The sequence below is a fragment of the Myotis lucifugus genome, unplaced genomic scaffold (genome assembly GCF_000147115.1).
Source record: "Myotis lucifugus unplaced genomic scaffold, Myoluc2.0 scaffold_1, whole genome shotgun sequence".
Taxonomy (NCBI): Eukaryota; Metazoa; Chordata; class Mammalia; order Chiroptera; family Vespertilionidae; genus Myotis; species Myotis lucifugus.
In genome coordinates, this window is record NW_005871049.1 from 20,439,256 (window position 1) to 20,458,057 (window position 18,802).

Genomic DNA, 18,802 nt, shown 5'->3' on the forward strand with positions numbered 1-18,802 from the left:
TGCAATGGTATATTTGCCTTCTTAATTGACATGTCAGTGGCACAAACATACTTTGTGGAAATATGATGACATTGATTACTTAATGGTATACTATTTTTCTTTGCTGACAAAAATGAAACTATGTAGTCTATAACATCAATAAAAAAACTACAATTAAACTATGCCTCATCTATACAGTCAAGGATGTCCATATGATCATAATCAATCTGCGATTAAAAAATAGTGTCAGCTTACATAGAGTCAAAAACTGATGGGCATATAAAATTCCAAAAGATCCCAGCTGATGTGTCTCAGTGGCTGAGTGCTGACCCATGAACCAAGAGGTCACAGGTTCAATTCCTGGTCAGAGCACATGCCCATGTTGTGGGCTCGATTCCCAGTAGAGCAGGAGGCAATCAATGGATGTTTCTCCCTTCTGCCTCATCAATGTTTCTATCCTTTTCCCTTCCTATCTCTCTAAAAAAAAACTTTTTTAATTCCAAAAGAATTGCTATAAGAATGCAACTGGCATAGGAATCTATAATTGTGTGTGTGTGTGTGTGTGTGTGTGAGAGAGAGAGAGAGAGAGAGAGAGAGAGAGAGAGAGAGGGAGAGATATGGGGGAGAAAAGTGGGACGATTAGTAGAAAAAGACATAAATGTGAAATTCCATATATTTCAATATAATTACACAATGTAAGTAACAGAAAATCACAATTCAATAGGATCATAAAACTATCACTTTCAAAGGGACTTAGGATAAACAACCAACCAAAGAAAAAATATTGTTGTTTTAATAAAATCGGTATTTTTTAAAAATCTACTACTATAATGAACATACCAAGACAACTAAAAATTGGGTTTCAAATAACCTGAGAAAAAATCTTGGTAAAGAAACAATCAAATTAATGAAATTCAATAGCTTATACCCATAAATGACTTATTCCAGTGGTAGAAAGGAGTCATTCAGTCCATAAGTATATATTAATAAGAAAATTATATTATTAATTCATGGCGAGTTCTCATTTACAGCCCTCTTTAGCGCTCATTAACAGTATTAAACTGTCAATACTGGATACCAAAGGATGATAACGTTTAAAGGTAGTAACTGTTACATTCTCAAATAGCACAAAAGGAAGAATATAAGTGATTGCCCTTACCTCTTTAGGGAGCAACGAAATGAAGTCTCGTTGAAACTGGGGTTCTATCACTTGCATCATATGTTTTACTTGGGTTGGTTCACAACTATCAATGAGTTCATCTAAAGCAAGCAATTTCTCTGGTCCACTCCAGCTCTACCAAAGAGGAATTAGAAAATTTTATTATTTTCATACGTCTCAAATTAAAGAAAAATTGTCATTTACATACAACATAAAAAGGAATTGCTTACAGTGACATTTTCTCCAGAAGGCAATGAAGTGATAATCATTTAGTCTCATCAAATGTACCACATACCTTCATTACATAAAAGCTTTTTAAAAATGTCATGGTTTTGATGGAAAAATATTTTTGCATTACATAATTATAATTGTTATATATTCATCTACCACCAAGATACTGGTATAGAAACCAAAATTTTATTCAGAAACATCAATTTGGGTTACTGAGTAAATAGGGATTTTTGATAGATGATTTTCTTCCTTTCCCTGCATCTTTCAAGTGGGTACCAGAAAACTGGAGGGTTTGAATGAAGCACTCATCTGAGGAGACTAGCAGCATCATTGAGAGAAAAATTAGTAACTGGATACTGCACATCTGACAAGTGTCTTCTACAAATCAAAAGTACTTTCGTTTGTTATGTAAAAATAATTTCAGATAAAAAAAGCAAACAGTAGAAAATAGTAGCTAACTTAGTATTAAAATTAGAATATGAACAAAGAATAAAAGAGGGTAAGAAATAAAACTACACATAATTATATTTCAAAAGGAACCTGCATTTTGTAATATGTAAAATAGACAATAATTGAAAACTGAGATATACTGAGGACACAGGAAGCCTTATATAGAACACTTTTTATTTTTAAAAGTATTTATGTAGACTCTACAATAAACTTCATCTCTTTTTCCTATCATAAAGTATAGATTATGGTATTACTATCAAACATTTCAGTATTATTTCCAGAGTACCTGTCACAACATAATCCCATTTGACCATTATAAAAACCTGGGAACTATCCCCATTTTATCACCAAAAATGAGAAAACACAGGTTCTACCTAATAAGCTTCATCCTTTCCTTTCGCTTCTATACATACACACCCAGACCATTGTCCTTGAGTACTCACCTTGTAGCCTTTTGATTAGGGTGAGGATTCATTACATAAAATTAAAAATACTCACATACATGTATATGCCCACACATGATCAATTAAAAGTAGTTAATTTGAAGTTTATTTTGTTCAGTTTCCCTCACACAGATTTAAATCCTGGTTCAAACTAACCTCTTTGATAAAACTTACACTGACCAATCTCTACTCAACTCTGATCAATTAGTATTAATACTATAAACTCTGATTCATTGATTTACATTGCTCACAAGATTTAAGGTGGCTTTTTATATGTGGTTCCTCTCTGTCTACATTATAAAGATTAATAAACACTAGCATAAGGAGATACCCATTTTGGGTAAAGAAGAACTAATAACTCACTTGATAACAGAATAATTTTAATATAAAATTCTAAATCTCCTTTATATATATTATATACATCATATATACATATTATATATATATGTGCCTGCTTTGAAAATATTTTTGGTAGTGTTTATGGTTAAATTTTAATATAAAAATAAAGATATCCTATGTAATCCTCTATAGCAAAAAGACAGTGAAATTATTTCAATGTATTACTACTTTATATACCATACATTTTAACTACATTTATAGTTACTATGAATAATTCTAATTTAAAGTAACATACTATATATGATTAATGTTTTTTTCTTTTCAGTTAATGTATTATTATGATATTTAAAAAGAAAGGAATATAAAAACACTACCTACACATGAAATATGACTGCTAAAAGAAGAAAAAAATACCTTTTATTAAGGATTTTAGGAGATGGAGTATAAAGATTGGTAACGTAAGCTATTAAACTACATAGTAAATGAGACTGTTCCTACTGACCAGACATATTCAACAGTCTAATTGTTTAAATTCACATATCTTAAGTACAGGTCTGGACCACATAGGCAGCTCTCCTCTGTCCAGCCTGGATTTCTACCCTGAACTCCAGACCTGTATATAAAATTGCTTACCTAACATGTATTGTTGGATATGTAATAGAAACCTAACAAGTCCACGATCTTTCTCCTTAAATATGCATGGCCACAATCCCATTTCAGTGCAATGTAACTCTGTTAGCTGCTCAGGCCAGAAACTTTGGAGCCATCTCCTCCACATTCCCTCACTCTCACTGGTAGATGGTTCCGATCCATCTGTGAATTCTAAGGCCTTAAACTTCAAAACATATCCAGAATTTGACTGTAACTACACTGGTTTAGGCTATTACCTCTCACCTGGATTACACCTAAAATCTCTTACCTGGCCTCCCAGCTTCCCACCTTTGCCCTCCTTGTTCTAACCTCCAGAAAGTCGTCAGTGGCACTGCTAAAAGGCACTCACTCTTCTGCTTAAAACCCTCCAGACCCACTTCACTCAAAGCAAAACCCAAAGTCTTGGGTTAGCCTACAAGGTTGTAATTTCCTATTCCTTTCCCTACTCTAGTCATAAAAATGCTTTCTGTACCTCAAACATACCAAGCATGCTCTGCGTCAGAGCCTTTTCACATGCTGTCCCCTAGGACATTATTCCCCTGGATACCCATGTGGCGTGCTCCATACGTCCTTCTCTGGGCAACCTCTTTAAGACTGCAAACCAGTTCCAAGCCCCCAAACCATCGCCCTCCTGACTACAATGTTCTGCAAAACTGTTTTCTTTTTTTTTTCTTTCTTTTTTTTTTGGGGGGGGGGGTGGTGAGGGGTGGGGAGGATCTTCTTTGTTAACTATTGTAGTCCAGATCCATAGTAAGGCCTAAAACTGAACAGGTACTCAATAAATATTTGTTGAATCAATGAATGAATCCCCAGAGTCAAGAAATACTGCACCAACACTATGTCAACACTCTCTCTGGAACGTTTCTATCCTTTATATTTGATGGTATCACTAGAACTTGCTTGCTTAGTCTACTTCCAAGACTGGGTGCAAGTTTTGTATACATATATGGTTAAGCAGAAAGGGGAAATATGTATTAATTTGAAAACCCTGCAGTTAATAACTATATTAAAATGAAATAACCCACACCAACCTTTAATGAGGAACAGTGAATTGGGGGCTAGAAAATTCAACTTTGGGAGGAGACACTGCCACTAATTAGGTTACCATTTAATCTCTGCAGCCTTAGGAAAGTTTCTTTATCTGCAAAAGTGTTGGATAATTCTGATAATAATTATTTTATTTCTGTTCTGAAAAGCAGTTATCCTGAAAAAGAAAAAATATCTTCCTTTGACCTTTCATGGTAAAGTTATGTGGAAACATATTAGAAGGGACAGGAAAAACATTCCAAATTCAGAAACATTCACGAGTCACAAAATTTAATTTATGGACTACAATGCAAATGCCGATTTGAAAATTCTCCATGAAAGTGATATTTTATTTCAGGTAATTAGAGAATACAGGTAGTAGAGAAGAATAGAAGGAGCACTGAACTATAATCAGGGGCCTGGGTTTCACCAGCAAACTCACTATGGAACCACTTGGAAGTCTCATAATTAGTCTGAGTCCCAGAGACCCCACCTGTATAATGAGGGGCTTGGTCCAGACCAGTGGTTCCCAAATGCTGGTTGAGGAATGCAAGAATCATAGAGTCCTACAACCCATCATCAAAGAGTCTGATCAGTGGTCAAGGTGAGGCTGAGGAGATTTTATGTTTTAAATAAACAATTCATCCAGGACTGATGCAGAGGATTCACATACCAACAGTGAAACCAACTAATAACACCTGGATGATCCTTAGTATCCAATCAGATATATATTTTATGACTTTGGATAGCACTGGAGTGAACTCCCTTTGCTAGTTCCCCCAGCAGATGGTTATCAGTATGTTTCTAGTTCTCGGAGTGGAGTGCTTACTATTTCCCATTCTACTTCGGGTCAGTTCTAATTGTTAACTTCAACTTACACCAAACTCTGACTCAAAGAATATGCTCCAGATTTTGTTTTCTGAAAATACCAAGAATCAGCTTGATCCTATTTTTTATACGAAATTCTACAAAAGGTTACACACAATATTTCTCCTTTATTCTTCTCTGGCCTTTTTAACTCCTCCTCACACAACAAGGTTTCTTGATCATACTGTTTCAAGTACAATTGCAAAGTAATACTGAATTCATTTCCTGCTTTAGTATTTTGTTGACTGTTAAAAAAGGTCTAAATAAATAAGTTAGAAAATGTATGTACAAGTTCTAAATGTTACCATGAAACGTGATTAAATCCTTCAATAGAGGAGCTTTTACTCTACTTTTAATTTCAAAACACAGAAGTGTTTTCTACTTTATAATTTTAAACAGGTATTTTCAAAGTACATTTACAGTTTTAACGCAATGCAAATATACTTTAATTAAAATAATGCTACTAATGTTAAGTTAATGGCATCCATATGAAGAGAGCGTTAACAGCCCCATTTAGACCTGAGAAAACTGAGGCTCACAAAGGCTATTTCTTGACCAAGAGAGGAAACTAATCTTTATTGACTTTCCACTGTATTTCCAAGTAGAGCTTAAGCACATTTACATGTTTTCTCCCTTTTGACAATTTTTAGTGTTATATCTATTTTTTAGAGGATAAAAATAAAGGCAACAGTGGTTATATAATATCAACAAAATGACTCAGTTATTAAGAGGCAAAGCCAGAATTTGTACTAAGAGCTTTTCTTCTAAATCATACGTGCTTCTCATTCTATCAGGATGCCTTTGAATATAAATTTCAACATAAGAGAATGTTAATGTTATTGGTGTCTTTACCTAGTCTAAATTTTTCAGATGCCTCTGAATATAAATTTGAACATACGAGAATGATGACGTTATTGGTGCCTTTACCTAGGCTAAAATTTTCAAGTGAAAAACCATTTATTATTACCCAAATGACATAAACAACAACACATTTTTTTTCTTTTCCCCAAAATTAACATTGTAAAGCAGCAATCCGGCTGCCAAAGCAAGCAGAATCAATGGCTACTGAAAATTCAAACAGTAGAAAATTATCTGAGGTTTTTTGTTTTGTTTTTAATTTGCACTGCTATTTTGCAGTGGCATTCTGTTTCAATTTCCCTTTATCCAAAATGGTGTGTCATTTGTTCTCATTCAATTTATAAATTGAGTACAGAGTACTTTGTCAGAATAGATGGAACTGGACCAAAACAATGCTGTATCACTGCCGTAGGAGCAATAACGGAACAGGGAGGGGACAAACTCTCCCATTTTACTTGTTATGCAACAGAAAAGTCATCATTAAATGCCCCCACAGCATGTCTGTAGAAATCATGCCAGTCTAATTATCCCTCAACTATCCAACATAGGTCAACTCATGACTCCCCCATCTTACTATGAAATCGTATCTCTCTGCAAGTTAGGCATTAAAGCATTGTAAGTCCTTAGGCAAGTGATTCATTTCTAGTTTCTTTGGCATCAGCCTTGAAAATAAAGGGCAGTGAATGACAATGAGGCCCTGGGTGTGTCAGAGACAGACAAGGTCCTGATCTATCTGTCTAGTTGACCTTTTGTTGCTAGTGGATATCTTTGCTACAGAATATTTATCTGAAAATAAAATAGTATGATATCTACAGGGACAATTCTACATGTTATTCCTATTAACTAAGAACAAGTTTTCTTCACTGCATCTACTTCTCATATAAAAAGCGATCAAATGGGCCTTTTTACTGAACAAAAGCTAGTCTAATATTCTTTAGTTTACTGAGTCTCATTAATTCTAAGAAACAAGCTTTTTAAAAAAAATATTAACATTTTTGAAGTTGCGATGCATCTAACAATCGATTGTATCTCAGATTTGCTGACATACAGTATGTGGTAATGTGGACATTTCATTAAGTAAAGCCTGAGCTATCTAAACAAGCAAACACTGTACAAAGGACTTCCGAAAACAGCCTCATCGCAAAAAAAATGCACAAATGTTCCCTAGTATATAGACCAGTATTTAGGAAAGTTCCATTAAAAATTAGGGAGGGGAGACCTAAATGGCTAGCAAAGAATATTTTCGAATATTGGAAAAAATGTGCCCATACTCATTTTAAATCTCACTCTGGACTTCCTTCTCATAAGAAATAAAGCTCTTTATAGAAAATAACTATTTGGAGGCTATCTACAATGATGATAATTTTTGATTGTGTTGTTACGTATAAAAATCTGATGAAATCAGTTTTTGCACTGCTCTCAAGTGCTGTGTTGTTCACACTGCATGTGTGTGCAGGTATAACCACACACACCCATATTCCCATTTTGTCAATTAATCAGAGACAGTAAAAATCTTTAAGTATTTCTTTAAGATTATATTAATGTCTGAGTTCTATTTTCACCTCTTATTGATGGATAACTTTCTTTTGAAAAGGGTGCAACAGAAAAAATCAAACTCTGAGGGTATGCATATGAAAAAAATTAATTAAAAAAATTTTAAATCATAATCCTGGGAGGAGCGGGGAGGATAAACCTTGAGGGAAGATAAATTTAATCAATAAATAACTACAGAAATGAAAAACAAAAGCAAAAAAACCCACACACCACAATTCTTTATAATTGTAGTGGTTCATAATATTGTTAAAACAATAAAATACATTTTTCATTCCTCTAATCATAGATTCTCAACCTCAGCAATATTGACATTTAGGGAGGGATAACTCAGCTGTGGGGGGCTGATCCTTAAATTCCTTCTACCCACTAGATGCCAGCAACCTCCTGCCCGCCCTCCACATGCCTACAGTTGTAACAACTGAATTTGTTTCAGCCATGGGAAAATCTGCTCCCTGTCAAGAACCACTGCTCTAACCTTTCCGTTACCATCAAGCGGGGGTGGGTGGGGTGGTTGAATTAGGGGTTATCCTATTTTCTCTGAAATCATCTGAAGGGTAAGAAACAATTTTTTAAAATCCATTTGAAAGCATCATTGCTTCAAGTGAGTTTTCTAGCTATTGAAGAAAAAAATTTGGGACATTTATTTAGTTTTTGCCCAGGTATTTAAAATATTAGGATTTACATAAATGGACATCTTAAAAATCTGAAATGTCAAATAAAGTATCCTCTTTTCAACCATTATTCCCTTATGCATTCATAAAATACCACCAATCAAGCTAGGTAAGAAAATATATTCATTTTATATTAGAATGGTGGCCAATATCACAGATAGCTTCACTTAACGTAATTTATATTATTTACTATCTAAAAGAATAATTATGCAAGTGTTTAATCCATGCCAACTATTTTGCTAAATATGTCATTTATATGCATAATCTCACTGGAAGAAGAGAGAAATCAATTTAATATCACTATCATGAGTTATAAAATTCATAATTTTCAAGGTTTGGTTGTAGCTAATTATCCCAGTAAACTTTCGAAGAATTTAAATGCCACTAAAATGTAGTAATCAGAGTTTGAGCTCAGTGAGCCACACACAAGCATGGCATAGCGAAAAGAAGCTGCATCAACTCTCAGAGGCTACAAGGTAGAGGAACACTCCTGGTAAGTTACCACCAGCGACTAATTAGCGGAGTTCTTCACATTACTCCTAAATGCTTAACTTTCAAGCAATGCAGTTTAGAACACAAATACATTTAGTGATCCCAGAAACCCAAACATAAAGAGGAGAAGGAAGAAAGGTCTTATTACCTAAAGGGGAATAAAGGAAGGGGAATGCACACATCCATAAAATAAGCACTGGACTCTCCTCACTAATTCACTTAAAAATTAAAATGAGCTTCCCTATTTTAATAGCATTTTTAAATTGAGATATTCTTCACATAACATAAAATCCACTATTTTAAATGTACACTTCAGTGGTTCCCAGCACAGCCATCTTACTGTGCAACCATTACTACTATCCAATTCCAGAATACTCCCATCACCCCAAAAGAAACCTGTGCAATTAGCAGTTAGTCTACTTTCTACCTCCCCTCCCACCATGGCCTAGTAATCACTCAATCTACTCTCTGTTTCTATGAATTTGCCTGCTCTGGAATATAACATACAATATGTGGCTTTCTGTGTCTGGCTTCTTTGACTTAGCATAATGTTTTCAAGGTTCATCTAAGGTGTAGCCTGTAACAATTCCTTTTCATGGCTGAATAATCTCTTATATTTTTGCAGCAATTAAGTGAAGCATTTCAAGTACTGTGTTTAGACATGTCACCTGAAACATTTTCAGCCATTCCTGGAGGCCTGAAGGTGGTTGGACAGATGTAATTCGGCGACGTTGTTGCCCTTGGCCATTGGCTGCTCTCAGATCTCCAAAAGTTGTTGGTGTTGCTGAACATGGTACAAGCCCAGTGGTACTATAAAAAATATAAGGGTAAAAGTAAAGACAGATATTTATTAAGAATATCAGGCTCAAATTTAATAAGAATGATGATCTGGCATATTTCTTTTTTTTAAAATATATTTTTATTGATTTCAGAGAGGAAAGGAGAGGGAGAGAGAGATAGAAACATCAATGATGAGAGAGAATCATTGATTGGTTGCCTCTTGCATGCTCCCCACTGGAGGTCAAGCCTGCAACCTGGGGCATGTGGCCTTGACCAGATCGAACCCGGGACCCCTCTGTCCATAGACTGATGCTCTATCCACTGAGCCAAACCAGCCAGGGCTGATCTGGCATATTTCAAACATTAATCAAATTATTATTTTTATTTGCTTATTCTCAGAGAGCAAGGATACATAAAATCTATTCTTCTATTCTTAGAGTAAGTTTCCTCCCTCCTACATAACCACCTGTTATTATCCCAACAATGCTAATTGCAACCAAATGACAGAATCTCTATGGCAAAACTACAAGTTGTTGATATATACAAGTAATGTTAAAGTATTTCCTTATAAGATACAGGTTCCACTTCTCTTTTGACTGGTCTTTAGTGACATCATTAAATAAAAGTTAAAATTTTGTATACAAAAGGGGTGTGAGACTTATAAATACTTTAAAAAATTCAAATGTAGAAATAGTATGTTCAAATGTTTTGGACATTTCACTAGTCACAATGTTCCTTGAGTTTGCCCCAGATGCCTTCTAAATGGTTTATAACATTTGTCTATTTCACTTTCATTTTTGTAATTTATAAAGCTTAGTTTAAATAATATTTGACAGGAGCAAACCTTGATTAGAAATGTATTTACTCAAAACAGGTAAGTGTTGAAAACATATTATATGCAAAATTAAATGATCCAAACAGTTTTATCCAATAAACTTTGAGCCAGTTTTTAAAACACCTGAAATTCAATTCTATTATTAACTAGTAAAATGAGGAATTAAAACTAGATTATCAATCTCCAAAGTTGTCCAACTTTCCTGAAAATGACTAATTAGAAAAAAATATAGTGATAACTGTTATTAATATATTAAACTTTACTTTCTAATTTTAATAACTAAATTATTTAAACTCATGGTAAGTACTAAACATCTCTTAGAAATAGTTAAAAAGAAGAAGAAAGATTTAGTTAAGTAGTTACATTTGTACAATAAATCTTCAATTTATTGAGCTATAATAATAGTGTTTTAAATCCAAAGAATATACAAATTGTACCCTAATAGTTGAATATCAAGCTCTGATAAATTACTAATAAAACATCTCCCTCCAATGCTTTTCCAGCCAACAATTTCATTATTTGGTTTTAAAAAAATATATGGCAGTCACCAGATTCTACAGAAAAATCTACTTTTAACATTATACATCTATGATAATTTCTAACATTCAACAATTAAATCTATTTTTTTCTTCTATCAAATTTCAAAGACATGCTCTATTTTCTTCTCTGAAATGAAACAATTTTAAAATAGTGATTATAACTTACATTTTCTAATAAAAATGATGGAAATTTTTTTCATCTTATTACTAGAAAATCTGTCAAAAATTTTAAAAATATCAAATATATACTGACAACATTTCCAAAAAGACAGGGTATGCTGTTTGGTTTGCTTTAATAATATTATATGTGAAAAGGCTAAAAACAAAACTTTCACCTTTTCAGGTGCTTTCTCAATATAAAAATAAACAACTAAAGACAAATTTAACTAAAATGTGTTATGCAGTAAAAAGTCATCATTCATTTATAAGCTGCCTTAAAAATAACTGAACAATTTAATACCTATGTCCTGGTATCAGCCATATTAATAAAAGAACAAAAATTATATGATTATCTGGAATCTATATTTTTTTAAAAAATAGTACATTTTAATATTACACTAAACTTTCTCATCCAAGAAATACTTTATCAAGACTAGAAGGAAAAAGCAAAAATGAAGTGAGTAGTTTATCTCTGTATCACTCCACACCCTCTGGTGGAAATACCAAAACACAGTCAAATTGTCAAAAGGCAAAGGGTTAAGTAAAGGGAAGGGGACAGTTAACATGAGAAAATGATACTAAAAGCATTTCCTGATAAACTAAGAGAGAGCTTTATTTTTCTTTTCTGTATCATCCTTGCATTTTTTGTATATAAGACTATTCTAATTATTATCATTTCTAAACTTCACAAAGAAGCTTTTGAAAGAAATATATTCTGCAACTGAATTAAATAAAAATATAAGCTGTTTTCTCTGAAAAAAGAAAGATGCAACCTGTAACAATGTTCAATCACAAAAACTTATGTCTGAGCAAAGTTAATTTTACTGCAGCTTATAGAATAAAAATAACTCTAAATAAAAATATTTAGGGAAAAAGAAATGTCACCATCATGAGTTCTTATGGTTTCTATAGCTAACTTTCAGTTATCTGAAGAACTGACAATTATGAAAAAAAAGGACCAAAAAAAGTTTTTAAGATTCTTTTGTCATTTAAATTTTAAAATACTACACTCCCAGTGACATCCAAAGCCATTTTTAATTGACTAGTTAATAGATATTGTGCTTAACTTAGCCTAATTAGTGTGAGAGTGGGAAGTTTTATACTGATGCAAAATCCAAAAATGATGGAATGGTGCAGGAAACAAGCCTACAATTGTATTTAGTTGTTATGGAAACTATTCTCCTGGTGTAGAAATGTATGTGTTAAAAACACAAGACCTACCAAGCAAATAAAAGGGGATTTCTAACACAGTAATTTCGTGAAATATGATTTAGTTAGTAATTGTGAGGCTTATTTCACTGCTAATAAATGTATCTTTTATTTTGCATATATAAATATACTCCCTAGAACAGTTGTTGCTATAGTAACAAGATACATTTGCTCATATTTATATTTTGGGGTTTACTTTTTAGAATTCCTGGAAAATTGTGATTTAAAAATTCTGTTGACAAGAGAACTTCTGCTTGTGTCTTACTTCAATGTATTTGTAAAAAAATATAAAGCTATAGTGGAAAACATTTTTCTCCTTATTTAAAATAAGATATTTCCCAATTTTCAGTGATCTCAAAATGTGTTAGTCAACAATACTAGTGACATTATAATTCTATGAGGATAAATGGAGAGAAATGCTTTTACAATCATCAACTCTTTAAAGAAACACGAGAATCATGAGAGAATCTATTATTTATACTTAATTATTACCTTGTATATTCTGAGACTTTGCATGGTTTCTTTCCCAAAGAAAACGAGCGGACCTCAGAACCATGGTCCAACTTTCTTTTCATCTATAAGGTAAAACAAATAAGATATGTTTCTTTTTAAATCACCAGTCCAACTAACAAATTTTAATAACTATCTTAAATGTTTATATGCTACAATGTTAATTAGGAATAGTTAAATATTATAGAAAATAAATGTTTCACAGTTTCTTCTATTAGTTCTACTTTTTTCTACTCTTTACAAGACTGGAAAAGTGAATTTTCCACCTAATATTTTGTCCAGAGAACAGTGTATGAGGATTTAAAAATAGATATCCATCATATATATATTCCTTAAGAGCAATATACCTTTCATGTTTTCCGGTTTAAGAACCAACATAGAGGGAAATGTCATGTTAATCCACACAGAAAAGAACAATATTTAACATGCCTTTCTTACTGATATTCATTTTCCTTTAAAAACATATTTTAAGAAAGATAAAATAAGCAAAATTCAAAATTTCAGAATTAAAGTAACAGTAACTAAATTTAAAACACATATTATAAAAGGTAAAGAGAGCAATGCAAATTAATTGATCTTGAAAAGTAATAATAATAAGACATAAAGCAATGAATATGGGCAATGAGGACAGCAAAAAAAAGTAAGTCCATAATAAGAGAAATCTGGAGATCCTATAATAAAGGTGGGGAAAAGCCGTCAACTGATATTCATACAGAATATAGTTCTATGGACAGATACTCAAGACAAACATTTTAATTTGAAAAGCAACAACAAAAAGACTTAAAAAGAATGAGTTACCCATCTTTGTAAGGTATATCCAACATTTATAGCTTTAACGTATTTCATTACGCTATATTTATGTAATACTGTAAATGTATTCAGAATTGCATTTTGTCAATACTGAAATATTTATTTTCTATGTTTCACTATCGGTTAACTTAGCTAATCAAACTATACATATATCATAAAACCAGGAAATAAGATGTGATAGGATTCAACTTTTTGTATTTCAACAACCCCTCTCAGATGTGTGTCTGCTAATTAATAGTAATATTACTGAAAATTACAAGGAGAAAAACCCCAGAGCGATAGCTAGCTCTTACTTGCATAATAAGGTGAAAACCCTTGCTTTGCAGCAGCCTTATTTTCTTACCTATTGCCTCACGTGGGGACATCATAACACATTATGCTACAGTGTAAATACTAAAGAGGACCAACATGACTCTAAAAATCTTTCTGAACCACACTCTGAATAATAAAGACTATGTTTTTATCATCATGAAGAAAGTCTTGCAAAACACAGGGACAATCTTACAATATTAGGGGCTAGAGGTGAGAGCATAAGCTCATCTACAATGTATACCTTAGTTCATGAAATACCGGCTGGAAATAAATGGATGTGGTCTCATTTCAACCCTTGAGAACTTTCTGTACTCATTACATTGTTTTAATGTGCTTCCTCTCAAAAACCATTATTTTCTTTCTTCAACTAATTTTAATAAAATAAAAAATAAGTATAAAAGGTTTACTATATAGGTAGCCACGTGCTTGCATGGATATAAATTATAGACACGTACACATACACCCAAAATGTATCCATCAGGAAGGTCAGTAAGTACAGATTACCTTAAAATTCTAGTTTGTTGTTTTTTTAAAATAACTTCCACAGATTCTTATTTTCAAAATTATTATGAAAAACTTTGATATGAATTCTAATTAAGTTTGGAATACTGGCTTTCAGAACTTCCCTAGATATCTTGTAAATACATTGGTGCAAATGCCATTTGCCACTAAAAGCAAACTTTATTTCCCACCTTAGAAAACCTTCAATTAATAAAAATGCCCAATATACATATCAAAGGAACCAGAGAAATGGTTTTTATCTTTAGAATATTTTATAAAATAAAGCAGTTCCTGTATGACTATAGAAGTCTTTTAAATATTATATTGTTTACTGAAAAATACTGAGTTTAGAACCAAAAATTGATTCTGCAATTTTTAAGAGGTACAGAAAGTAAATATGATCTCTTTAAATATAAATCCCCAATATCCTAGCAATTCTGCATTTTCAAAGAGTCAACTAAAGAAAAAAGAAAAAAATACATAGATCTAAGGTGTGGAAAAATTAAAGGCAAGAGGTTCACTAAACGCCAACTAAGGGTAGAGTATTTCCAGGTCAGCATTTAACGGAGCCACATTTCTAAAGTCTGAATATATTTTTAGTGAAAAATTCCCAGATTCCAATATCCATTTTCTTTTCATTTCAAGCTTTTTTACAGCTCACGTCTTTCCCTTATTTGCTTACATTCACAATATAAAACAGACTACCAGACATCCAGCCACCCACCAAAATTAGAGGATACTGCAGCCATCTCTGATGATACAGATTTTCCTTCTCAGGCAGGCAGACACACACACACACACACACACACACACACACACACTCATACAACACAGGAAGAAAACAGATTACTTACTTTGTAAAAAATCATTTTTAGCGTGCCGTAGAAACCCATGTTTTCTGTATTTTTCCCCTTCAGTGATTCTGTGCCCCCGTGTGTCCGGCTGCTTGGCAGTCTCTGACAATATAAACCTTTTTCAGGTAGGTATGTCACAGATTCTAATGTGGACATGCTCGGGCACGTCAGAAAAGGAAGATTAGGGAGCAGAACCGGCAACAAAACTCCACAGTAAAGGCAAATGCAGCTCAGTATCAAACCGCTCCTCGGGACACACATACATACATGCAGCTTGACTGAGGAGAACTCGAGGGAATAATGAGAGAGAACCGAGAAGATTATTGGAGGAGACTATGCCCTGTCAAAGCCTTGACTGAACAGATTCCTCCCTCAGCAGCAGAGGGATCAGATTACATCTTCCCTGGAACACGGAATGGTGCAGTCCAGGATTCAGCAATGCAGACTGCACATCAATTATATGGTGATCCGCTCCAGGGAACCCGTGAGCACACAACGCACCGAACAGAGGGAGGATGTGGGCAGCAGGAGAGACCGCCCCCGCACGGCAGCCCCCTCTCCCCTTTCAAACTTTCAGGAGATTATTTTTGCATTTGGTAAAACCTGCCTTTTTGAAGCGTTTGAAATGGCAAGCATCGTTTCCACAAATAAGTCCTTTCAGAAACATTTTGAAAATGGAACATATTTTCATCGGGTCCTCCCAACAGAAGCCAAACAGGCTATTTTCACTAACTTATCCTATTGCAGTCCTGGCACAGACTGACCAGATTTTGCAAGTAGCTGAATGGTACAAAATGGACAATCCCTAAGAGAGGAATATTAAATATCCTTTGGGGGATTTACAATAAAGTAAACCAGTTTGGAACATATAACATTTGCAGAAAATATGCACTAAGTTATTTTTTAACATGTATACTTCTTATATTAAGATTTAATGAAAATATCCCCTATGCTTTTCCATTTCATTCGTTTCAAACAGTTTTCAAGAAAATTACCACACACTTCAATAATCCTTAGTAATCATAGGAATATATTTTTAAGATTAACAAAATACTACTAAGTGTATAAAGTTTGCCTAAAGGTTAATTTCTCCAAAGGGAGTAAAAACTGTGCTCCTAGGAGAGTCTTAGCCTTATTGTTAATTTAATCTTATATAAACAGGAGGCACTGAACTTCTATCTCCAAAATTATTTTGACAATATGTATTGCTTATCATTAAAAAGGCATTTTACATAATAAAGGTTCCAAAGTTTGCCTGAAGACAACCTTTTTCTTAAAATGACTACTACACAAATCTAGATATTTCATCTTGCAACTTGCTACACAACTAGCTTCAGAGGCAATTATAAGATTCCTTGGACTAGAAAGGCCCATTATTAAGGGTCTAGTTAATTAACTCCTACCCTCCCCATTAACATTCTTTATTACAAGTAAACTGTGTGCCTGTAGTTATTTAAGCACTTAGAAATTCTTCAGAAAAAAGAAATACTATTTAGACTTATTACATTTTAATGTTCTCTGCTATGGTAATAAATGACTTTTGCTAGGAAATAATTCTAAATACTGTAGAAAGTAGCATCATAATTTAAAAAATAAATATGTTTACCTTTATAACTAAGATATTAAGTTGTATAATGCCTTTTACTTTGTAACATAAATGAAATAATCTAAAATTTTATAAAAACATACATCTAGGATCTCCTCTTGGAAATTATATTCTAGTATATTATCTTTTTAAAAAATCTTCTACTCAGCTCTTGAATTAATCCCAATCTTCAGAAACAATACACATGTGTATCCAGAAGAAGTTAGTTTTCTAAATAAAAAATTAGCTTACTTCAAAGGAAAGTTCCTTTAAAAAAGAAAACTCCTACTCTAAGAAAAAGAAAATCCAACCGTTAGGAATGGACCCATAAACCCTTTTATTAGAGGTCTCAGAGAATTTAGGATTAAAAAAAAAAAAGTTGACCTTCCTCTTTCCTCTACCCCTTCTGGGCTATCTGAAGAAACTAATTGTAAAGTGAATACCTCTAAAACCAGTGGTATCTAGCTTGTCAGAGATTAAATGGCCTACCTACCAGTCATAGTTTATGCCTTGACTTCAATTGAAATCATTTCCTATCTCTAGTTGCACTTTCCTTTTCAAATTAAGTCTACTCGGTTGAAGACACAGACCAACTTTAATAAACCAGGGACACTGTCTCAAAACCTAGGCTATTTAAAGAACAAATACATATATTAATTTTGTATATTCAAAGAATATACAAAGAATGATCTTGGGGTTACATGGTTCCTATGAAGTTACAGGAAACATGATCCCCACAAATATATGTTTATATGTAGGTAAGTATATTCATGTTTCATTTTTGAATAGGCAAAATATTTACAAGGTTTAAAAATCAAGAAGATATATAAAATATACATTGAGAAGACTTTCTACTACCCCCCAGTTCTCACTACCCTGAGAATTCCTATCTACCATGATTCTCACTTAGTAATGTTTTTTAATTAGCTTATCCTTTAAGTGAGAATGTATAAGTACTCAAGAAGACTTTATTTTCTTAAGTATTTAAATAATTTCCTCTAATATCTTGTTTACCATGTTAATTTGAACTGTGAAGAAACAATTTGCCAAGCAAAGCTAGTCAACCAAGTCTCCAACTAGATTTCAAATTAATAGAATAAATGAATGATTTTTAATATTCTCTGAGATACTGTTAATGAAAATTGTGATCTATTATACTATTTCCATCCTAATCTACATATGAACACAGCAAATGAAATCATTCTCACATTCCTATTTCTGGAAGTCTTGGCTAAAATACAGATGTTTAAAACGTTATGCAGAAATTTAAATTTTTTAGTAGTATGATTGAAAAAGCCTTTTCTATCTGTTTTATACCTGTGAGATAGAAACATTTTAGAACTGAGATCAGCCTATATCTATGTTAAGTTTACAAAAAAGGAAGTATTTTATGCTTTCTGACAGAAAGTTAACTAGTAAGTTCGCTGAAAAGGTTAGCTAGTCAACCATGATAGCTAAGAAAATAACTATTTGTCATCCAAAATTTCATAATTAATCTCAATGTATTAAATATATTTCACTGCAATATACTAAATCTTCATGTAATTTCAGCTAAGCAACACCTTTCCCTTTCTATAAAAATTATTTCTTGTGGCGACTAACAACTTATAAGTCTTACTGAAAATCTATTAGCAAGGGGAATGACTAACAATGAGGTCCTAAAATATAGCCTATCAGATAACTTAGATCCAATGCTCATCACATCACAACTCTAATGAGCCAGGTGTACAAGAATAGATGAGAGCAATAACTTAATTTTTAAAAATGCACAATGATATGAAGACATACTGCCCAGCGTCTAAGCCTCTGGGGAAAAAATGGCTACAGAATGACTAACCTGTGAGCTAATACAAGAGAAATGGTTTTCTGAACAATTGGTTAGGCAACAAGTTTTATGAGCAAGTTGTGGTTACAGGCAGACACAAAACTAATCTACAAACAAATAGTGAGAAAAATATAAACAGGAAAAGTTTTGTATCTTCAGAGAA

General features: G+C 32.9%; 1 protein-coding gene across 12 annotated transcripts in view; it reads right to left on the minus strand.

Moving 5' to 3' along the window:
• The window catches only part of FBXW7 (F-box and WD repeat domain containing 7), a 146,740-nt gene that overhangs the window by 26,596 nt on the left and 101,342 nt on the right, over positions 1-18,802 (minus strand). For 11 of the 12 annotated variants that reach the window (XR_002829676.1, XM_023755116.1, XM_023755097.1 and 8 more), the window contains 3 exons: positions 12,735-12,817; positions 9,389-9,530; positions 1,139-1,273 (listed from right to left, as the gene is read on the minus strand). Coding sequence is in view for 11 of the 12 variants with exons in the window: in XM_023755116.1 (XP_023610884.1) it covers positions 1,139-1,273; positions 9,389-9,530; positions 12,735-12,817 (360 nt within the window). In the remaining variant the exon portion in view is untranslated. Of the gene's footprint in view, positions 1-1,138; positions 1,274-9,388; positions 9,531-12,734; positions 12,818-15,229; positions 15,719-18,802 lie in introns of those variants that run through there. The other variant, XM_006081783.2, reaches the window with a different exon arrangement.